General features: G+C 45.9%; 1 protein-coding gene and 1 long non-coding RNA gene across 3 annotated transcripts; one reads left to right on the top strand and one right to left on the bottom strand.

Annotated features, from left to right (window-relative positions):
* Window positions 1–5,084: 5,084 nt before the first annotated feature.
* On the bottom strand, window positions 5,085–7,916 carry LOC135580009 (uncharacterized). Of its 2 annotated transcripts, none has more exons than XR_010474004.1 (2): window positions 7,612–7,916; window positions 5,085–5,996 (listed from the first exon to the last, which is right to left on the bottom strand). It is a non-coding gene; the product is annotated as an uncharacterized LOC135580009 (long non-coding RNA). The 2 variants fall into 2 exon arrangements; XR_010474003.1 differs by lacking the exon at window positions 7,612–7,916 and adding an exon at window positions 6,592–6,695.
* Window positions 5,992–12,720, top strand: INHBB (inhibin subunit beta B). Its single transcript, XM_065070618.1, has 2 exons — window positions 5,992–7,320; window positions 9,968–12,720. The coding sequence occupies exons 1-2, from the start codon at window positions 6,918–6,920 to the stop codon at window positions 10,741–10,743; spliced, it is 1,179 nt and encodes a 392-aa protein (XP_064926690.1). The 5' UTR covers window positions 5,992–6,917; the 3' UTR covers window positions 10,744–12,720.
* Window positions 12,721–23,387: the final 10,667 nt, after the last annotated feature.

Raw genomic sequence — 23,387 nt, 5'->3', positions numbered from 1 at the left:
CCCTGATAATCACTGATTTTTCTAAGGATAGCTGATTTTAACGTTGCTCCATCCTACTGTTCATTTTCCTGATCTACTAAATGTATCAGTCACAACTGGATGTATATAAGAAACGTACCAGTTGATTTCTAAATGCATTGCCTTGGTAAGTAGAGTTCAAATTACAAGAAGTCAAGTTTTAACTATTTTGTTTACCACTTAAATGCAGATTTTATTTTTATTCTCTTTGCTACTTTGCAAGGCTGCTGGTGTGAACTTAAACAAACATGAAAATCATGTTCTTTAACAGTATGTTAAAAGTACTCACCACAAAGTAGACACTTCTTTGTTGGGCAACCAGCACAGCTTTTTCATGTTGCCTGTGTGTCCTCACCCGCCCCAAACTATTTAGGTCAATACAAGCAACTTCAGAGGAAGTCACTGCCTGGTTATAAGGCTACGGCTTTGGACTGCAGAGGACAGACTGTGCGAGGAAAACAAGAGTGCTTTTGGGCCACCAACAAGCAGCGGATGGGTTTTGAATATCACACAGGGTATCCACCTGATGGTATTTGTTCTTTTTACTCCAGAAATTGAAGCAGATCACTGAACTCTGTCCCGCTTCTGAAGGGCACGCTGCTTTGTGCAGAGACTTGCCTGAGGCGAGGTACCTGACTGCGTTGCTCACGGTGTGAGAGATCCACCTGCACTTCATTCCTCACAGTGGACCCAGGAGCTCGGATGCAAACCTGTCCAGAGTGCAAAGAGGTGGTTGAAGAGGACCGATTGGCCAACATGTTGCCCGTGAGGCATTGCCAGGTATCTGGGCTGAAGGGAGAGGGAATACAGCCATGTTAAAGCAGGTACAGTGGCAGTGGGAGGCTGAAGCTGTGATTATACCGCTGCAACCCTGTACTGCTGCCTCCCCCACATCCCCGTCTTGCCTGATACTTGTGTGAGGAGCTAGTGTTCCGTAGGTGCTCTCCAAAACCTGTTGAGGGCTCTGCTTCATTTCTCTGTGACTCATCTTCCAGATTCTTGTTGTACCTGCTTTAGATGAGGAGTTCCCACTGTGGTCAGGTCCTTGGCTTCTGCCTGCTATATCCCATTTTTCCAATGATATTCAGAATAAGATTATTTTTTTTAGAGAGAGCAAATCTCTGTTAATGGGCAGTTTTCAGTTAAAGGAGCATGGTCAGGAGCAAAGAAGCCAGATTAACCTCTTAGTGGTGTTTTTTTTTTTTTTTTTTTTTTTTTTTTTTTTTATGAGTTAGGTCAGCATTTACCAGTTCAGAAAATGTCTGGGACATTCAGAATGGCATTTACTCACTTGATTTCAATAGGACTTTCCCTTCTAAAGAATTACGGTGCTTTTGAAGCATCCACTGTTGTCGTTGCAGTTGCTTAAAAAGTAATTGTGCATAGCGAGGAATCAGTCTGATTATGGATACATAATTTCATCTGAAGCAAAAGAATGGCAAGAATACCAATTCCAGATAGAGCACAGTGCTCCCAGCCTGCCCCTGTAACTGTGTATCTTAGATTCTCTGTATTTCCAGCAAGAAGACAATGGCCACCTTGTAAAAAGCTCTTTCAAGATACAATGAAGAAGTATGTTACTTCAAGGTCTAGCCTTGAAACTTTCGTGGGATAGCAATGCTCTTCTGAAGTGCCATTTAAAACAGATTGCATTCCACTACGTGCAAAAATCGCCCATATAGATGCAGCTATATGAGCAAAAAAAAAAAAACACCCACAAAAACCCCTTTGCTGGTATAGCCTATTTTATTTGGGAAATGCTTGCAGAAAAAGATGTGCTAGTAAAACTTGTATTTGCTGGTTATCAAAGGACAAGCAATTCTAGTGCAAACCAGGCCTCTTATATATGAAGCATTATTCAGTTCAGCCATCAGTACAGTAAAGAAAATCCTTCCTCAAAGGGATTAGTAAGGTTACCTAATAGATATTATTACTGGTTTAAGAGCATAAAAGGTGCTTTAGCAATACGTGTGGGGTCAGATCCTTTGCTAGCGTGAATTGCTATGGTCCCACTGAGGGCGTCATGGAAACAGAGCCATGAGGAAGCCGCCTTGTGCCATCGTTGTCTGTTCAGTTTCTAGAGCTTCCCACCGACTCTGGAAGGTGCAGAGCTGCACAGACTGGCCTCTCCAAAAACATGACTCTGCATCTGCCAGCCCCTGAGAAAAATGTGCATAAGCAAATATCTAGGTTACAGAGGAACCGTTGTGGCAATTTGATGCCTTGGAAACGTGCTGATTTACACTGGCTGAGGACCTCAGTTTATATGGATTTCATTGTATTAGTAGCTTTAATAAGCATCAGATTCCAGTCATGAGATTCGATGTTTCTACAGAAAATACCCTTCAATGTTGTACCTTCTCACAGCAGGTCTTCCTGCCTAACCGTGTGCTCACCCACTAAGCACAAATCCCAGCCATTTCCCTTCCAGTTTTCTCCTGCATTTAATGTATGGAAAAGCATGACCCTGAATCAGAGGAATAGCAGCCGGTTTGAGAAGGTGTGTGTGAAAATGTATCCTCACGCAGATGAGCTCAGAACAAACAAAATAGAGGGGAGGAGAGCGGAGTGGGGGGAGTGTGAAGCCACCCTTTCCCTGATAGTTCAGCCAGTAAGTGGTAAGCAACAAGTTTATGCCCAAGGGAAAGAACTGAAAGCTGAGGAGATCTTAAAATTAACAGAGCTTTATGGCTCAATCAATAGGCTGCGCTCCCTGAGTAAGATTAGAAATCAAATGTCACATTTCTTTCTGTTAACCCTGTTTGCTCTCCCTGTAGGCTCTTCTGCCTGAAAACATCTAAGGTTTGATTAGGTCCTTCTCCAGGAAGAAGGCAGAGAAAGTCCATTGTCTGAGAGCTGTCTCCAGAATGCTGTTGGACACACTTTAAATAATAAGAGAAAGGTTATTAGTGTATTAGTTTTGTTAGCAATTGCTAAAGATAGGTCTTCCCAATATTTGAATATGCAAAATGGCTTTGGATAAGCAAAAAAAAAAAAAAGAGGGAAAAAAAAAGCCAGAACACACCACTGCAGTGAGTAACTGGGATGATTAAAAATCACTGTAGGTAAAAAAGAAAACCTCTACCTGGTTTTCCTACTACAAATACCTTCCCAGATTCGTTATCCCACCAAAGATACGATATTTTCCCTCTTTGGCATTTCTTTCTCACTGGGGCAATGAAATAGTTGTTTTCAAAGGGAGAGGGACTGTGTTTGCACCTATTTCTTGTTTGACAGTGACCTCTATGAACCAGTCATCACTGCTCTGCCTGTTGTTTTCTTGTTAGCTCTTTGCTGTCAAATTAATTACTGTGAAGTACTAAGCTTGTTGCATTCACGTGCTCTTATTAGCTCACAGGATGTCAGAGTGATTGGATTTTTAGCATTATTTCTTTTTTTACATTCCAGGCTTTCCATTCAAAACCTGTTACTGGCAGGGAGGAAATACTGTATCTAATTCTGATCTCCCATCAGGGTAGGTCCAGTGATACTGAGGATTTGATTTACAATGCTGGGTATGCAATTAGACAGTGTTTATATTAAAACCAACATGAGCAATTAGATTGGGATTGCAATGTGATTTTTAAAGCACAGCTTTAAGTGTCTTTCCTTTTGCAGTACTGAACAAAAAAGAAAATATTTATGATGAGAATAGCATTTGTGCCTTCCATTCTTAAATCACAGTAACGAGCTGATCCTCCAGCTGACCTTCTTTATGCTCCTGTGTTGCTTGTATTACTGACAGCTAACAGCTCATGTGTGTGCAGTCCAGGCATACATAACAAGTTTTATTCTTCTTTTAAAAAGTGAAATGCACAGAAGGGACTTATTTGCTGTTGTGCTTGGAATTCGTGTGTCCTGCTTCTGCTGCCCTTGAAAACCAGCATTTGGCTCAGTGAAAAAGATGAAGGTCTTGAGATTTGCTTTCATTCTTGAAGTTAAATTTTTCTTTGCTTAAAAAAAAAAAAAAAATAGAAAGAAAGAAAGAAAATAAAAGATTAATTAAAATAGCCCGCAGCTCTGCTGCCTGGGCCCACTCCGAAGCTGCAGGAGGCTCAGCCCCAGGTGTTCCTTCACCCTGTTCAGGGCACAGGCTTCGGTGCGCATCTCCCGTTTCCTAGCCTCAAACCTCCACCTCTGCGGGACCGGGCACTGTGACCCAACTAGCAGAAACCTCCGCCCCTGCCTGCGACCGCCGGTTCCCCCGTGCGCCCGAGGGGCAAAGGAGCGGCGGCGCCACCCACCGCCCGGGGCACCTTCGGCCCGGTCCGCGCCCGTTAATTCAGAGAGGAGCTCCAGCGGGGGCCCAGCGGGCCGCTCTGCCCCCTCCGCCGCCCCGGTGACCCCCCCCCCCCCCCCCTCGGCACCGCCGCCCACTTCCTCGCGCGGCCCAGAGGGGGCGCCCTCTGCCCAGGCTTCCCCGCGGCGGCGGCGCGCAGGGCCGCGGGGCAGCGCGCAGCGGCTGCCGGGCTCAGCGTCCGCACGGGGCCGCCCCGGGCTGGGGACCGCGCAGGTGAGCTGCGCCGCTGCCGCTGTCCCACCGCGGGTGCCCGGCCCCGGGCGTGCCCGCGCGGCGGGAGGAGGGGTGCGTGGGGCTGCGTGCTGCGGAGCGCCGCGGAGCGAGGGGCGCAGCGTGGCTCGCTATCAGCCCGCGGTGCCGCGGAGGCGCGGCGGGCGCCCCCCGCCCCCGGGCTAGACTGTTGGGGGGAGCCAGGTGCGAACGTTTCCTGATCCCCCGGTCACAGACCCCCCCCTCTTCGCTTTGGGGACCTTCTGGGCTGCCCCGCGGAAGAAAATCCGTTCTCAGGGCACGATCAGCGCCAGCTCTCCTGCCGGCTCCCCGCCACGGCTGAGGGAGCGCCGTGTGCCCGTTATCTCCCCTCCCGGCTCCCCTCGGCCGCCGCCCCGAGCCCACTCCCCACCCCGGCTCTGTGTCCGCGAGGCTCCGCGCCCGCGTCCCTCCTGCCCCACGGAAAACACACACAATCCCCGGCACCCGCCCCGATTACCCGGCCCATTCAAACAAACAAACAAAAACCCGCCCCGTCACAAAGCCAACCCGACGGTAAACTTTCTAATGACTTCTTCTTCTTTCAAGTGCTTAAAAGGCAAGGAACACTGCAGGGGGGGGGGAGGGACGGCGGGGGCATCCATCTCCCGGCCGGGGAAGAGGGAGGGCCGGGTCTACTGTCGCTCGGGGTCCGTCCGTCCGTCCGTCCTGTCGTGGGACAGGACGGGGACGCGAGTTGTTGTGTGGTGGGTGTGTTTGCAGGAACCGGGAGGGAGGGAGGGGGGAGTTAAAGAAACAGCATAGTTAATATTTCCACATCAGGAAGTTACTGTAATAGCCCAGGGGGCAAAAGACTTAACTTAATCTCCTAAATAGTGAGGAACCCATGGCGTCTCTGTTATAGGTTGGAGTTCCCACGTGGTTTTAACTCCTGTATAAAAGTTTCAGTAGAAAGTGCTACAATGTCGTGATTTTGCAGGGGGGGGAAATTAGCAGGAGGAGATCAGAGGAAGATAAGCGAGGAGCGAGCCGCTTCCCCGAGACCTTTCACTGCGGATCCGAGAGGGAACATCAGACGCGTTAAAAAAAAAAAAAAAAAAATCAACAAAACACAGCGTTCAAGCCAGCACAAGGCAAGCGAAAGATCAAAAAGACGCGGAGAGAGAGTGAGACAGATTAACTGGAGCAGCAGCAGGAGCAACAACAACAAAAATCACATTTAAAATAATAACAATAATAATAATAAAACCCAAACCACCAACAAGGGAGATATTGTTTAAAAAGAGCGAGCGAGGGAGCGAGCTGAAGAGCTGTTCTGACCGACTGGATCCGTGCAGCTTCTCCTGGGATCGCCGGGATCGAGCCGATTCCCCGCTCCGCGGCCGCGCAGCGTGCGCTTCCACTGCCCGCGGCGGGGGCCGCGCCGGGCGCCACCACAGCATCTTCGCCGGACTCCGGACCCTCCACGCTGCTTTGAAAATAAAGCATCTCGCAAATAATAAGCGGGGCGGTGAGGGGAGAAGACTCGCAACTGTGGAGCTGCCAGCCGCGTACCCCCTCCCCGCCGCCCCGGCCCCCTCCCCAGCTATGCTCCGGGTCAACTTTGATGGCACGTTGAGAAGCAGCAGGCACTGAAGGGGGACAACCGAGCGGCACAGCGCGGAGCCGACCTGCTGAGAGACCTTCACCCACGGCCTGTGGATTGTTGTCTTGCGGGGGCGGAGTGGGCGGGGGGGGTACAAGTGGCATTTCTCCCCCCCCCCTCCCCCCCAGGCTATAAATTGGATTGTATATAAATCTGCTTCGTCTATCTCCCTGACCCCCCTCAATGACGCTGGACTAAAGAGCTCCTCTCCACGGCCCGCCCGGACTTGCCGAAGCGAGCGATGGACCAGGAGCGGCTGCGCCCGCGGACGCCCCTCTGAAGCGGCGCGGGCCACCGGGGCAGCGCAGCGCCGCCTCCCCACGGCTCCCCTCACACCTCCGACTCGCTCCCCGGCTCCCCTCACACCTCCGGCTCTCTCCCCGCTCCCCCTCCCTGGGCTCCGCAGCCACCCCCTCACCTGCTGCCGTCCCCCTCCCCCGTGGAGCCGGGCTCTCCGTGCACGCCAAGCCTGCTGCCCCCCCCCCCACCCCCCCACCTCCAACTTCGCCCTCGGTGCCTGCGTGTGCAGCCTCCCCCCTCCGCCTCCCCGGCGGCACACGCCGCTTCCCCGGGCGCCCCCTCCCTCCGCCGCGGCTCCCTCCCTGCGCGGAGCGGTTGCGTCCCCCCCAGCTTGGCTGCCACCGCCCCCTCCGCTCCGCGGAGCGCACGGAGAGGCGCTGCCTGCAGACGGGCTCCCTGCGGCGCTTCGGGGCGGCCCCCAGCTCGGCCCCCCGCTCCTCCGCCATGGACGGGGCGGCTCGCCGGGGGGTACTGGCCGCACTACTCGCCTGCGGGCTGCTCCTGCTGGGCGCCGCGGCCACCCCGACCCCGCCGGCCCCCGCCGGCGGCTCCCCGCAGGACACATGCACCTCCTGCGGCTTCCGGCGGCCTGAGGAGCCGGGAAAGGTGGACGGGGATTTCCTGGAGGCGGTGAAGAGGCACATCTTGAGCCGGCTGCAGATGCGGGACCGGCCCAACATCACGCACGCCGTGCCCAAGGCGGCCATGGTCACGGCGCTGCGCAAGCTGCACGCCGGCAAGGTGCGGGAGGACGGCCGAGTGGAGATCCCCAGCCTGGACGGGCAGGCGAGCGCCGGGCCACCGGCCCACGACCCCGTCTCCGAGATCATCAGCTTCGCCGAGACAGGTGGGCGCCGCCCGGCCCCGCGCCCCCGCCTCTCGCTTTTCCCTGCTCGGACTGTCTCGGTCCCCTGCCCTGCCGCTGTCCCTGCCTGTCCTGCCTTTCCCCTGCCAGTCTCCCGGCTCGACCCCTGTCAGTTCTCCCGCTCGCCCTGCCTGTCCTCCTGCTCACCCTCTCAGTGCCCCTGCTTGACCTCTGTCAGGTCCGCTGACCGCCCTTGCTCGGCCTTGCTGCCTGTCCTCCCGTTTGCCCTGCCTGTCCTCCTGCCTGCTGCAGGCACCTGGCTGCCAGGCTCACCGTTATGCCCTCTGCCTCATCTGCTGTCCCGTCTGCCCCGCTCCATCTCGTCCTGGCCCAGTCTGCTCCTTCCCATCCACCCTGCGTGTGCCCCTGTGCCCAACCTTCTCCTTGCGTTGTGACCTGCAACTCCCGTCGCTCTGTCACTCCACTCCTCTGCAGCCTCTCTGCTCCCAGCTTCCCTCCAGCGGTCCTTCCAACTGCACCATGGCTTGCCTCTGTCCCTCTGTGTCCCACTGTCCCTTCTCTGCCCACTTCATCTCTTGCATCTCTTGCCTCATCTGTCTGCCCTGCACATTCATCTGTTTCACTGCATGTATCTGTCCATTGAGGTTTGAATTCACCCATCTTCCCTTTCCGTTCATTTCCCATTTATTTAGCTTTCATTTGTAGTGTTGGCCTAGTCTGTTTGTCCACTGTGTGCAGGCACCTAGCAAGTGTGTCCACGTTCACTCTGCCCCTCAGTCTGTTTAGTAACTATGCTATCCATCCCTATGGTACCAGCCATCTCGGTCCTGTCCAGCCATTGCAGTTATGTGTAACTGAATCGCTCCAGCATAGCTTTCCAGTAGTTTATCCAGGCAACCACTGTGCCTGTGAACTTTGCACATCTGGTCCTAACACCATCACTCTGCAAATTATCTCTCTCCTTTCTGTCTGCTCATCTCTTGTTCCTTCATCGCTCTATCGCTCCGTTCATTTTTTTCCCTCTATATATCTTCCTGTGGCATCTATATATCATTTGTCCACAAAATAAATTGCTTTCTATCCTGTATACATCCCACTCATCTTCTTTATCTACCCTCCCACTTACCAAAGGCATATATACATTAACAGTATCTATGGGATCTGTTGCATTATACATATGCTTGTTATATTCACATACAAGATTTATGGGCACACACAATCTCACACAACACAAGTGATGTGGATCGGTGCAGCAACACCGTACTGTTCTTTTTCTGTCACTGTCACCACAGTTTATAAAGAAGTTGTGTATTTACTAACATGTGAAAGATTTTTTTACTGTACATTTTTGGGTCTATTATTTTTTTTAATAGGCTGTTGCTGGGAGATCTGGGGTGGGCTTGTACTTCCATTTAGTAATCAATCATTTGCTGGCTTTTGTAACACTTCCAAAATTGTCTTTATGTAGAACGTAGACAAACACAGTGAAAATTTTTGTCTCTGAAACATTACAAGGTACTGAATGGGCCCTGGAGGCACATTTGAAAGGCATCTGGGGTGACAAATGGAGACACCGACTACGCAAAAAATCTCATTCAGAGATTGACAAAAATAATAAAGATCCTTAGGAAAAGGAATGGAAGAAAAAAATGTACATTTGGCTCTGCATAGAACGAAGTGAAACAGATAAAGGCAGAGGAGAAAATGCCTTTCCAGCAATAATTTTAAGGAGTGATTGAGGGGCTTTGATTCAAGGACCAGAATTACAGTCTCCGCCGCAAAGGCCAGCCTGCACATTTATCACCTATGTCAAATTTGGTTAGGACTTAGAGTACAAAATTGTAGCCAGTATTTTTGAAACATTTCATGCATTAGGCTCTTTTATTTACAAATAAGGGGTTATGTCAGACATTTGGTGACACTTAGTTCTCCATGACAATTTTGCTCCTTTAATTCTGGTGTTATAGAAAAGCGTATTGAGAACAGTCAGTAATGGTGTTACAGCAAGGGCAACCACTTCATTGCCTTGCCTCGTATGGGAGTTTATCATTTCGGGGGGAAAAAGGCAGAGATTGAAATGATTAATAATAGCAGATATTCTACCAAAGTAGGGGTTAGCTTGATCTGTTGAACACGCAGGCACATTAATCAAATATTTTCCTCTCCATCTTGTGAATCCTCTCTGTTAAACCGTGATGAGAATATGTGAAAATCGAAACAAAATCCCTGGTTTGGCATTGGCATTTCAGCGGTTACTGAAAGGGCTCTCCCTGTGAGAACTGGCAGGTAGCTGAAAATTAAAACTATTTGTAAACCAACAAGACAGCAGAGTCCGAGTGCCGATGTTTTCAACGCCTTGCTGTACCGTCTTTAAAGCTGGCTGGCAGGAAAAAACCCATATTCTGGAGAGCTGTTCCTGGTGTCTGCGGATCTGACACATCCGACTACAGGCCGATGATGAAGGCTGCTGTGGAAAGTCCCTTTTCAAAGCGTTTTGATTGCAAATTGGGGATATCTGATTCAGTGCATGCCTTCTGGCCAGCACAGCCCCACTGTCACTCTTGGTCCGCTGTGTTTTAGCGTTGTCCCTGAATCCAGAATGGCACACAAGATAACTTTTTCTTTTTTTTTTTTTACTTAATCTTGCTGATCTCTCCTTATCTTGCAGACGATCTGGCCTCATCTAGAGTCCGACTCTATTTCTTCATCTCGAATGAAGGGAACCAGAACTTGTTTGTCGTTCAAGCCAGCCTGTGGCTTTACTTGAAGCTGCTTCCATATGTCTTAGAGAAAGGCAGCAGGCGAAAAGTAAGAGTCAAAGTCTATTTCCAAGACCCGGACACTAGCAACAAGTGGAATGTGGTTGAAAAGAAAGTCGATCTCAAAAGAAGTGGTTGGCACACTTTTCCCATGACAGAGGCGATCCAGGCTCTGTTTGAGAGAGGAGAAAGGAGACTGAACTTGGATGTTCAATGCGAGGGCTGTGAAGAGTATTCAGTGCTGCCAATTTATGTGGACCCTGGGGAGGAATCCCACCGGCCTTTTTTAGTGGTGCAAGCCCGCCTCGCCGATAACAAACACAGGATCCGGAAAAGAGGCCTGGAGTGCGATGGCAGGACCAATCTATGTTGCAGGCAACAGTTTTACATTGACTTTAGACTCATTGGGTGGAATGACTGGATCATAGCACCATCAGGTTACTATGGGAATTACTGTGAAGGGAGCTGCCCGGCCTACTTGGCCGGCGTCCCGGGGTCGGCTTCCTCCTTTCACACCGCTGTCGTGAATCAGTACCGAATGCGGGGGCTGAACCCGGGCACCGTGAACTCCTGTTGCATTCCAACCAAACTTAGCACAATGTCAATGCTGTACTTTGATGATGAATACAACATTGTGAAAAGGGACGTTCCCAATATGATTGTGGAAGAATGTGGTTGTGCTTGATTTAAGGTGTGTTTTTTGGGGGGGAGAGAGAGAGAGAGAGAGGACGAGAGAGAAAGAGAGAAACATTCCTGTACAAGATGGTGTTGGAGGAAGTTTCACTGTGTATCCAGGCATCAGTGTTGGCAAGTCACTGTGGAAAAGTTTGACAAAAAAGAAAAAAAAAAAAAGAAAAGAAAAAAAAAAGAAAAAAAAATCATTTCACTTTGGTGTCAGGACAGTGGCAGTTTGTGGATCTTGGACACTTATGTATTCTACCACTTATAAGTTAATGCTATGAAATATCTTAAAGAAACACACACACACGAAACGTGGGCACGCACACAAACACGCGCTCATACACACACACAGACACAGACACACACACAAGGCAGCTCAGAAAAGGGACATGAGCACAGAAAGTCAGTGACCAGTGACGACGGACCCAAATGCCTGCCAGTACAAGTGAACGGCTGAGCAGCTGTTTCCCCGCCTGCTGGTGGAGTCACACAGAAATGAGCTCCCTTTGCTCAGGCAAAAGCACAGACTGCGAGAACATGACGTATTCTTGCATGCAGGTGTCAAAATGACCAAACTTAGAAAATAAAAAAAAGAAGAAAAAGTCGATTGTCACCTCTGAGGTCTAATGGGAAGCTGCAGGACACCTGCCTTGGGAGGTGATCACTTCCTCTTAATTTAAAATGATCTAAATGTAAACATCACAGATACCTGCATCTTCCTACAGCACTTCCAGTAAGGAATTGAATGGCACCATCGGGGAGAGAGAAAAGGGGCAGATGTGTAGGCAACTGCTGTATTTCTAACATCTGACCGTTGCAAAGTCACAAGCTGGGTTGGTGTGATCCGATGCTTTAACTGCCCAGTAGCAACCCATGGATGGCTACACCCACCGTGTTTTGGAAAAGAGGATCTGATACCATATCTGGGCTGTGTTGACTGTTGGCATCTCTCACTGTTCAGAGAACAACAAGTCAAAGTTGCAGTCTGTGTTCTTCAACGGGGGACTCAGCAAGGACATGTTACGTGGGGGGCAAGCAAACAAGCAACTGCTACCACGGCTAAACCAATGAACCCTAAAGAGGAGTGACAGTAACAGAGTGGGGACATTCTGAAAAATGCAATGCATTTAATAAGAAGGCGAGGAACATTTTGACAAGTCTTGGAAAGCAGGATAGAGGAGAATGCTTTCAATTTCCTTACCAGGAGGTGTTGAGGATGGCCATAAAGATCAGAAAATAATGATACAGCATAGCACTTGCAAACTGCTTGAATGCACGTATAATAGCACTTGCAAATTTCAATGCCTTGAAAAGTGGTACTTGATAGTGCACTTATCTTTGCTCACTATCTAGGTAAACAGGTGCCGCATGAGCTATGCAATTTAAAGTGTTGACCCATACTAGACAAAACTGGACTTATGATATGACTTTTTTATATTTTTTTATACTTGAAATTAAATCTTTTGCTTCTTTTTTAAAGCGAATGATTGCTTTTAATGTTTGCACTGATTTAGTTGCATGATTAGTCAAAAAACTGCCATTTGAAAAAAATGTTATTTTTATAGCAGCAAAAAATGAATACAGTTAAATGTATTATACGTAAATTTTGGAACCAAAGAGGCCAACATATTAGTTATAATTTTTATGAGATGGCAAAGCCATCATATATCATGTAGTCATACTGAGCAATCCCTCACGAGGCCTACGAATTGTTTCAGGGTACAAAATGGATTCTGTTTGTTCTATTCAGTGTCTTTTCTATACCATACGCACATGGAATGTAGAGTGAAAAAAATGACTATTGTAGAATACATTACAATATGTGCATCCTTTAAATCCAATTTTTATGTCTATTTAATAAAGTTCCTTTTAGGTTCTGTTCCATAATAATTTAAACCAAACAATTTTCACTTAGATTTGCTGTTGAAGTATTTTACATTTGTGTACAGTTTAAATAAATAAAAGAAGATTGAAAACTGAATGTGTTGTTGGTTTTTTCATTTTATTTATTTATTTTTTCTTTTTCCAGTGTGTAACATCTGAATAAACTTGCTTATTTTCTGGGCTGAATGTGGCTGCAGCCAGTGAACTGTCGCATTAGACCGTAGTCGTATTAGTCATTGCAGAAAGCCTTGTATGAGAGCTCAGCTGCGATCCTAAAAATGTTACATTCTAGTTTTATTGCCATCTATACATGTAAGCATCTGCTTCTTTCTATCTGCATCAGTGCAGGGTCTCTGGGCGCAGGAACGGCGCTGTTCCGCATACCTGCAGGTCATTTACAGCAAGTTCCTGGTTCACCTGCTGTGTAAGAATGTAACTTCTTGTTTAGGTCACTCCCTGATCGTTTACATGAAGTAAAAAAATAGTACGGAAAGCACTTCCAGGAAAAAGATCAATACTAAGTTTGATTAACTTTAAAAAACAAAATAGCTGGAACCAAGGAGAGGTGTTTGGGGTTTTTTTGAGTAAAATACATCCCCTTTGCTAATAAAAAACCCCAAATGTCAACAAATATTCATAGAAATTCTTGTCAGCTATGCTTATATCCAGATATTGATTTCATTGATCTTCACAGAGAAATTCTTCCTCCTGGAGACCTGAGCAAATGCCAGCCAAGGCTGACAGAAAAACCTCTGTTGACTTAGCAAACGTTAGATCTGACCCTGAGATTTGGAAACTGTTGAAGATGCAAGTTCATGCAACTAATAATGGGTTCTAGTCGCAATTCGTATTCAAGCTTAGCTCTGCCCACCCCTCCCCAAAGCTAGGCACTGGGGTTAAACAGCTTTGTTTTGGGACACCCCTAGGAGCAATTTGCTGTAGCTGTGTCAACAACCTACTGCACAGAACTTTGTCCCCCAGACCAAATATTTTGAATATTCCATAGCTTTCTCACCACTTTGAACTGCACCTTTGTTGTCAAAGCCATCACTCGCTGCTCCTGCCCCATCTCTTAGCAGCCTTCTTCTCTGTCTTTGTTCATTGGGTCAGCCCTGTTACTGGTGAGTTCAATAAATTCCTCTTGAAATCAGTGGCAAATACGTGTCACTTCACTCTGAGGGCACATTTGACCTGATATGACACAGTCTTCATTAGTAAGACTGGGCTGCACTTTTAAAAATTAGATATATTAAGAAATCTTGCCCATTGAAATGCAAGGCCCTGGAGGCTGGGTCTAGTTAGGTTTAGTTTTAATTGAAAGTGGTTGATTTCTGGGGCTGAAGCCAAGCCCTGCATCAGACACTGGAACTCCTGTGTTCTCCCAGGAGGGGAGCAGGGTGTACCAGTGTGGGATTTGGACCCACATCCCTGAGGAGCAGGGAGCTGCTGGTAGCCAGGATGCCATGAGCTTGGGCTGGCCAGGAGTGAGGAGTGGGCTGTGCTTTGCGTCCCACTGCAAACCCACTGGGAGGCCAGGATCCTGAACTCTTTCCCAGAGGCCAGCAAAGAACAGCCCTTTTCTTGGTAAAAAGCTTTCACAGCTTTCTTCTTCTGCCTTTCCTTCTCCCCCATCTGCAGCTGTGGCCTTGACATCCATGGGGCAAAAAGAAAAACACAAAGAAGAGTGCAAATCAGTGCTGTGTGAGCATCATCTGGGAGTGGGAAGAGCTGGATCACAGTCCAGTTCACAAGTAATTTTATTTTGTATGAAACAGTCTCTGGAAATGGATCTGAACAGAACATGCTTTAATTTTTTTTGTGGTGTGGCATCACTCACTGCTCCAGGCATGCTGCAGAAACCGAGGTGTTCCTGAGAGCTGGTGCTGACAACATCATGTCACACAGATTTCTAAGGTTAAAATGAAATAAAATTTAAAAAGCCCTTAATTTTGAGGTACCAATCTGATATAGTTTGGGCTTGATTTTTCAGAGGTGTGGCAAGGCTACTCCTCATGCCAGCTTTTTGCAGGCAGCTGCAAGAACATCACTTTCTGCAGCTTTCACCTCCTGTGTTCTTGGAATTGGGCAAAAAGAAAAGTGAGATGGCTGATTTTGAAAACATTGATTTTTATTTTCCCATCTGTCATGCCCATCCTCATAAAACTCAGCGTCCAGTTTCATTGCCTTATGCTAAGTTAGTACTGTACCTACAAAGCCATCTGGATCAGGTCGATATCCCCTGAAGTGACTAGGTGTCTCTCTCTTTTGTCAGATAGTCTTTGAATTTGGTCCTGTAGGTGATAAATCATTGTAGTCTATCATGTAGTAGAATCAATCTCTGCAGCTGGAAAATCTTTGTCACAGAAGCAAAACCCCCATCCCTGGTCCTGGACCTCCCACGGGTGTTAATGAGGGTGGTGTGAACAGGGTGAATGTCACGATGTGGTGCAACAGAGCACTTGGTGAATTAACTCTGCATACATCACCTATTTCCACACATAATAGACACCTGCTCCAAAATTGCCAACTCTCACCTTCTTTGCTTTGTTACTTGTGAGAGATGAAGTCAGCAGCTGAAATTAATTGCTGCACTCGACCTGCCATGGGAGAAGAGGGGAACCCCTCACTGAATAAATCCTTCTTAAGAATAATTTTTGTTTGGTGTGGTTTCTGCTGTGAAGAATTGAAGAACACTTTGCAAAATGGATCAGATATACAAGTTTTTGTCTAAGAAGAGACTCTGTTTCTGCTAATACTGGTGTCAGCCTGCAGTACCTCACCTGAAGTCTGCAGATGTAATTCAGGCTAGCACCAATATAACTAGAAAAAACTGAATCTGGTTTTCTTGAAATTCTGATTTGGTCCAGCTCATTCTCAGTATTTCTAAAGATACTTCTTTTCCCCTTTAGGAACAGCAGCTAAAAGATTTAGCAAAGTCCACAGATGTTGCATGATAGATCAGAACAAAAGGAGAAGACACCTAACCAGGTCTTCAACACTTGGAGAATCTCCTTGCATACACTGGAATTTGGCCAGAAATTAGCAGTCTCCATTGGTACAAAATACCTCAGTAGTTTTCATTTGCTCTCCCAGTCAGTACCCTTGAACCAAAAGCTGCATTTACCTGGCTGCTTGTAATGGTAGGGGCCAGTTTTATTTGGGTAACTTCATTGATTTCAGGAGAATTGTTTCTGATTTGTACTAGAATAAGTGGGAGCAGATTTAGGTTCTTTAATGTTCTTCCAGTTTAGCTCTTGGAATAACTTATACTTCATTATTATGTGTTTATGTAATTAGTGCAATTATATCAAATTATATAATTGGTACAATTACTTGGACTCATGTAACCACTGCGTATAGCATTCCATGCTGTAAAATCTTTTACTCTGGAACTTAAAAATGAAGTCAATATTACATGGGAATCTTAATTTGTTTTTAAATTCCAGTATCAAATTTAGGGCCTGACCACATGCAAGGAACTTCTGGTTCACATCAGTGGAACCTCTATGAGCAGGCAGCTTGCAACCTTCATCATAGATACTGGGTTTTTAATCTGATTTGGCCAATTCTGTTCAACAGAGGCTCTCCTTGAATGTGTGCAGCTCTAACCAGTCTTCCTTGTACAAAGCAGAGATGTCAAGTTTTTACACACACATCATTTAATTTGAGAGATCTCTGAAGCCATCACAGACCTGAGGTATGCAAACAGCTTCCTTATATTTGATCAGATTAACCATCTTTGTGATCTGCTGCTCAGAATTTTAAGATGATACTTTTATTAAATTCATAGGCTCCCTCTTTTTGGGCCTTGAAACCTTATTTTCCCCTCACTATAATTTACTTCCGGGTACACTGTTGTGAAACCTTGGAAATAGAGGGGTCAGTGTAGGAATTTGTCGTTGGAAAGGTCAAAACAAGCATATCCAGAAAAAAAAAAAGCAAGAAGCATATCCTAGAGGTATGTTGATTTCCCAGGTGAGACATCATCTTCAAGGGTGACCCAGGTTGAGAGCTGTGACTGCTGAGCACCTGATGGATCTCTCCTAATGAAAAGATCAACCCTACCAGGTGCTGAGCGTTTCAAGCTCCGGCCTGGCCAGTACACAATCATTGAACCCAGCTGTGAAGTACAGAGACCCCCAGGTGTGGCACATCTCTACCTAACAACAGCTTCACACAGCCAAGGCATAGCAGATAAAGCAGAGCCTGGCTGCTGTTTGTTCTTTCTCGCTTTGGACCTGCTTCTGGAGAGGGTTTGCCTCCTGGTATGTCCTGCAGCAGGCCAGCCTTCAAAATCAGGCCGGGAGAGGCAGCTGCAGCCCTAAAATGGCTGTACTGTAGCAGGCTGCATCTAGTGCTGCTTCACTGCCTTCCTCCAGCTGGTAAGTGTGCTCAGTGCCTGTTATTTTTATCTTGAGCTTTTTGCTTTGTTTTTGAGGATAATTGTACGTTATTGCTGCAATATGTTATAATAAGTGCTACGAAGATGACTATTGTATCTGAGGGGAAAGAAGATGCGGCTGGGGAACAAACTTAAACCGATGTGTCAGCAAAACAAACACGCCGTGTTTGGGCTGTGTCAGTCAAGTGGCACCAAAGTGGCATTTATGTTTTGCCCAAGTGGAGGCTGTGGGGCTGATCTTGTCCGTCTTTGCTTTGTTGGATGGAGTGGCTTCTATGTGATCCTGCGGAAGGACTTGTCATAAGCTGTGGAAGAGCTGCAGTGGTCGTGCTTTCCTGTGGCCAGAGCTCAGCTCCTCGCTTGGGTGATGGGAGAGCTGGTCCTGGGCAGCACAGCAGGAGTGAGGTAGGAGAGGTCGATGCTGAAGTGACATCCCTTTGAGAATTAAGGGTTATAAATGCTACCAAATGTGGCTCCTGTGATCTGGAGCAAACTGTGTTTCTGGACTTTTGGACTCCCCTGTCCTGTCTGCTATTCACTACGTTTTGTGTAATCGGTTTTACTATCTTATAGCTTGTTTTTGGGTCAAGTTTTGGAGCTGACCCACAACTGTGGGGCTCCAACCTTAAGAAAATAACTTGGGACTTTGCAAATTAAGGCCTTGGGCTCTTGTGAAAGGAAACAAACAACTCTTATCTGTCTTAATGAGAGTCATATATGTGTATTTTGTATCTAATTGTATGAATTATCTTTAGCAGTGATACTTTGTAAGACCATATAATTTATAGGTGGTTATCGGTGACTCATAAATATTTATTTATGTCTTGTAAGCATTGTGTATGTTTGACTTGATCAGAGTAGCATGTTTGTATGGGTGAGCATGTGTTTTATGTGTAAACACACACAGACAAGAAACACAAGGCTTTCTCTAAGCAGATCGATTTCTTCTATGCTAATGCCTCTGTAATAGAATACATTTTGAGGGATCTTGATGATAGATTGGAGGGAATGCAGTGTAGCTACTCCCTGTTTTGAGTAGATTTCTTGGCTTTGGGGTACCTCAGCCTAAATATGTTGTCTTGCATTAAGCATGAGGTATGCAGGTGCCCTTGTGATGGCTGAAGAGAAGGCAGCCTGTGCTCAGATGTGGCTGTGCTCCAGTCAGCTCCACATCCAAGAGAGCACAGCAAACCACTTTTGCTCAGCTCATGTTTTGAAATTGTTCAGAAGCTGGTTTCATCTTTAACATAGTTCAGAGCAACACTGAGGCTGCCTTTAGGACAGCTGCCAGGGGTCCCCAGTGCTGCCGTAAAACCTGAAAAAGAGCCAGAATATCTTACTACCCTGGTCATTCATCCTCTGTTGGGCCACACTTCATATACTGGGAGCTGCTGGGCAGCACTTGGGCAGAGTGGAGCCTACCTAAGTCTCTGTGCTGAGTGTTTCTTATTAACTACACGATAGGCACAGAGACTTTAGGATTTAAGCTGGCTCTATTTGTGTTAGCTGCACACCACAGTGACCAAATCGCCATGTTAACAGTGCATGACAGTGAATCAAGCACTATATTTCATTTTGTGGGTGGGTTCCCCTTACTTTGTTCTTATTTTCTTCCCCACCACCCTGACAATTGTAGACATATGAATCTCAAAGAACATTGCTTCCAGACCATATTCCCTTGAACTGAGTTATTGCATCGAGCAGGGAAAGTGAATTTATGTTTAACTTTTACCCCAAATGAAAGCTTTTTCTACTCTGTGTGCCAGAGTAGAGTTTTAATTACAGGAAGCACATGCTGTAAGTGCACCCTAAGATATGATTCCATACTTTGTTGGTCAAGCTTATGAATGGAACAGCTCTTACAGTGATTTTTTTTTCTTCAGTATCACCAGTTACAGCCCACAGTTACCCGATATAACAACAAAAGGAATGGCAAACCAGTTCATGTGTTGATGGCTTCCAGTTTTCTGTCTCTGGTAGACTTTCTTGTGATGATGTTGAATGTTACAACAATTCAGATGTGCTCTGTGACTTGCTGGCCTTACAAATCTGTCAGTGTTAATGTAGGGCCAGATTCAGTTATTCACACCTGTGCAAAGCAGATTCAAAATCTACCAGATCAAAATTCCCCAGTGAATTGCAGTCATAAACAAGCTGCAAGACTGCACAGAGCAAAGCCCATTGTACTTTTGGTGCAATATCAGAGCCTAGCTGAAGATGCTTCAACTCCATGAGCTTCTGTTCTGTTGCACCTGTTTGTACCAGGTGTGAATTTATCCTATTGGCTTGTAGAAAAAAAAACCTTTCCTTTAAATCAGTCAGCGCTTGGGCTCCTAGTGTTGTGCTCTATGTATCTCCGTAGCCAGTGATATTTTTTTTTCTTCAGCTATTGTTCTTTTCTGCAATATGTTCATGGCATCAGGCATTATGACTCATGTCATAATACCATTGTGAGCCATTTGTTTAATAATACAGCATCCGTATTGTGTCACTCTAGCAATGTTCTTAATTCTTTCTATTATTAATTTCTGTTTTGAAGTGTTTATACTTGTATTTTAGCTTTTCAGGTTCTCACTGGGTGGAAGCTGGAGTAAGAATAAGAGGCTTGTGAACATATCTGAAAGAATCTAACAAATAATGTATTGACCATGCCTGATCAGAAAAGTGAGAAGTGTATTTGTTTTAAGGCTTTAAAAAAAATTATTATTATCACCAATAAACAATAATACAGGTTCCATTAACAGCTAGAAAGGAAAATGGTGGTGCTACTTTTATTTTTCACTCCTGTAGGACTAGCTGGTTTTAAATGTTAATGGTATCTTTCAATTTGATAAAGCAGGATGCTGAAAAAAAAGGTAACTTACGTTTTTCCTGTCAACCATTTTAGTAAATTGTTACGGTGGTTGTTCTTTTAAGCAGGACTTTATCTACCTTCTAACTAGAGATCTTTGAAGCCATTTGTGCATCTCTGGAACCATGCAGAAAATAAAGAACTTCTTTGGATCTTACTTTCTGTCCAATAGCAGAAGAGAGGAGCAGGATGCAGCACATAGTTGGGCAGCAGATCTTCTGTTGAAGCTGTTGGAGTAAAAACCCTTAGCCTATCAACAATTTGGGGTCAGGGAGCATCTGCAGAGCTCTTTGTTGCTGTTGGGTGGGGTGTGTTTTTTATTTTATATATATATTTTAATTACTTCCGCCTTCCCCATACCGCCCCCCCCCCCCCCCCCCGCCCCAATCCACTTGGCTTCTGGCAATGTTTTTATACAATGACAACCCAGAGATGTCTTTCTGGAAAACAGAAGAGTTCTGGAACTTAGATGTAGCTCTGCTCTGTTGGGACGTCTGCAGTGACCTTTTATTGGGGCTCTGAGTAAATCTTGCCATAATTGATAGAAACAACTCTAAAAGAAAAGCAAAACAGATCATGAAGGAAAGAAAGAGCTGATAAAGCTTCCAGCATCAAGAGTGTGCATGTTGAAACACTCTCTAATTATATATTTATCCAATCCAGTTAATACTACAGAGCTTGCAAAAAAAGCCCCATAATTAGGGGTTATGAAAATGTCTACATAGCAATAATATGGCACCTAAATATAGCATCTTTCCTCCTGAAGCACTTCACATCATTTGGGAACCATAGACTCAATTCACAGCTGGCAGTCACAGGTGCAACCTTATTGATTTCAATGGAATAGTGCCATTTTTAACAGAGATTAATTTTGTGACAAATGAAAGTTTTATCTATGCTATGGGCTTGTAGGTTGTCCATCACGATGGTATCTGCATATCTTTCACATGAAGTTAGCTGGCAATAGTGAAATGTTTAGCAGGCTTCACGGACTTCACATCTGCCTTCTCATGCTGCAGAAATCTTTGCTCAGGCTAAACTTATTTGCACTGTGTATTTTGGGGACAGGGAGAGAAGAACAGCTGATGGTAGCAAAGATGTATGATGTTCTTTAGGTGAGTGAAGATGGCTGTAGCTATGGGTTTTGTTTAACCTTTCTGTGGGAAGCTGATTTTACAGTTGTAGCATTGAGACTGAAAGTGTTGGGACCCTGGGACTTGTGTTGCTCAGGGCACATCTGGAAGGTCAGACACATGTTCCTGAATGTAGCAGGACCTGAATTATGTATTAGTCGTGGTATCCATCATTGGGGTGAAAGAGTAGCACTGCACATAATTTTATAACTGGATTTAAAACTGCTTCATAAAATTAAAAATCATAAGTGAGCTCAGTCTGAACTGGAGTTTGCCATGTCACCAGGGCTAAGGCTCAACATTGGAAAGCATCCCTGGACTTCCCAGCATTGGAATAGGCCATGGAGATTTTTGTCTACTTCTCTGCTGCTCTGCAGATTTCCTATAGAATGAAGGATGAGCCTTTTAGCTACTTTGTACTGCCTCTAACTTAAGAAATACAGTATTTCCTGAGTTTGAACAGAAATGGCCATACTAGGAGCTCAGAAGGAAAGGAAAAGAAATGGTTTATGCCTTTGTCACTACATTTTATAGCATAAGCCATTCTGAACCGTTCGTCTCAAGCATAGTGGAACTTGGAACAGTTGAAAGCTAAAAAATGCTGAGCTGAATGGCTTCTATGTGAGGAACAATGAATTAGGCTGAAACTTCTTGGCCTGGGGAAGAGATGATGGTGGGGTAGGCATGAATTCTGCAAGGCAGCAATATCAGTCGGAAGGCAGGCAGGGGTTGCTTGTTCTGTGGCAATATATCAGTTAAGGTCATTAAATGAACTAGAAGAACCCAGGCTCGAAGCAAACAAAAGGAGATGTTCTCTGTGCAACTGGTAGTGGACAGAAAGAATTTGCTGCCGGAGGTGGATATGAAGGCTAAAAGCTTGTTACGATTGAAAGGATGACTGGACAAGTTTGTGTAAAGAAATGCATGGAGGATTATTTAGAAGCTAGAAGCTGCATCTGGCTTAGGAAATACCTTTATCTGAAGATAGCTGGAGGCTAGCAGAAATGTGAGGGAAACATTAATAGCATAACTGATTGTCTTGTTTCTAGTGTTTTCTGTCTGACTGCTACAGGACACTCAATGCTGGTCTAGATATACTAGTATGGCCATTTTTCTGCTTGTACTTGATGTAGCAACTCTGCTATGCAGGCTCTTGCAGCAGATGGACACGAGCCACTGCTCCAGAGGTGTTTTGTGGTCCAGTTCTCCTCTGGTATCAACTGGGGAACTTGGTCTTATGTTGCTTGTGAAGGTCTGGCTTCAGATCCACAGTGAAATGCATGCGGATGATGTTTTGTGCTGGAATACCAGCTTAAAATAAATGGAGGGGAGAGGCTGTGTACTGAAAATCAGCCCTGTTTCCTGTAATAACTGATTTTCCTTTGAGGCCTCTTCTCCGAAGCTTTACAAGACAGACTGTGCATAGCTTCAGAGCCCTGAAAGGATCAAGGAGCTGTAAAGTCTTATTGTGAAAGAGAATAAATTATATTGAGCAACTCCTACACACACACGTACAGAAGAAGAATTTCACCTACTCTCATAATATCAGATTGTTGATATTCCCTGTATAGAACTATAGGGAATAAACAAATGCATTCATTAACATTTACCCAGTAAGGTGAACTGAGGACAGAATATCAGTCCAGATATCCAGGCTTATCTCTGAATTTCCTGGATTTTATAGGTTTAAGCCTGGCTCTGAACAGGTCTTAAGGGTGTTTTCTTGGTGGATTAGAAGGGTCTGTGTTTGGACAGTCCCATCTATAGTACCTATGGGATTGTACAAAACCCTAGTTTTACTATTTGTCTCTGTTTTAAAATCCTGCTGTTCATTTGCCTGAGTCAAACAGCTTTCAAAGTGGAATTAGAGCTGGGTACATAACATGAGGAGAGTAGACATCTGGAAAGAGCTCGAAAGACTCAACCAGCATTTCACAGACAACGTTGGAAAACAAACAAAAACCCCTCTGAAAATGTGGTCTGCAGATGGGTCTTTATATTCTTTTCCCCATTATTTCAATGGGGAAAATTCATCTTTAACAGAAAGGCATTAAGCACAATAACAGCAGGAAAATGACTCAAGGGAAGTTGTTTTCCAGGATATCTTTCTGTCTGGGTCAAAGCACAAGTTCCTCTGTGCCAAGAGACTCTGTTCCTCATGGAGCGGCTGCAGTGTTGGAAATGCCATCACCTTCACTGGTGTCTTCTGCTAAAGCAATGCTGGATGAAGCTTTCAGTTTGCTTGGGGTATTTCTCCAGTAGTGATTGCTGGTCTGGGGCTCTCCCACAGGCTTGCCCAGTTTGCCACAGAAAGCATTGCATGGCTTGGGTGGCCTATCCCAGCTCCAAAGATGGTGTGCTTGTTGCAAGCTTGAGCC

Source organism: Columba livia, chromosome 7 (assembly GCF_036013475.1).
Source record: "Columba livia isolate bColLiv1 breed racing homer chromosome 7, bColLiv1.pat.W.v2, whole genome shotgun sequence".
Lineage (NCBI taxonomy): Eukaryota > Metazoa > Chordata > Aves > Columbiformes > Columbidae > Columba > Columba livia.
The sequence above is the reverse complement of the archived record's forward strand: the minus strand, read 5'-3'. Positions and strand labels throughout refer to the sequence as shown.

Coding starts and splice junctions, on each gene's coding strand:
- INHBB (XM_065070618.1), top strand. CDS start 6,918: ATGGACGGGGCGGCTCGCCGGGGGGTACTGGCCGCACTACTCGCCTGC. Junction 7,321..9,967: donor CATCAGCTTCGCCGAGACAG/GTGGGCGCCGCC, acceptor CTTATCTTGCAG/ACGATCTGGCCTCATCTAGA.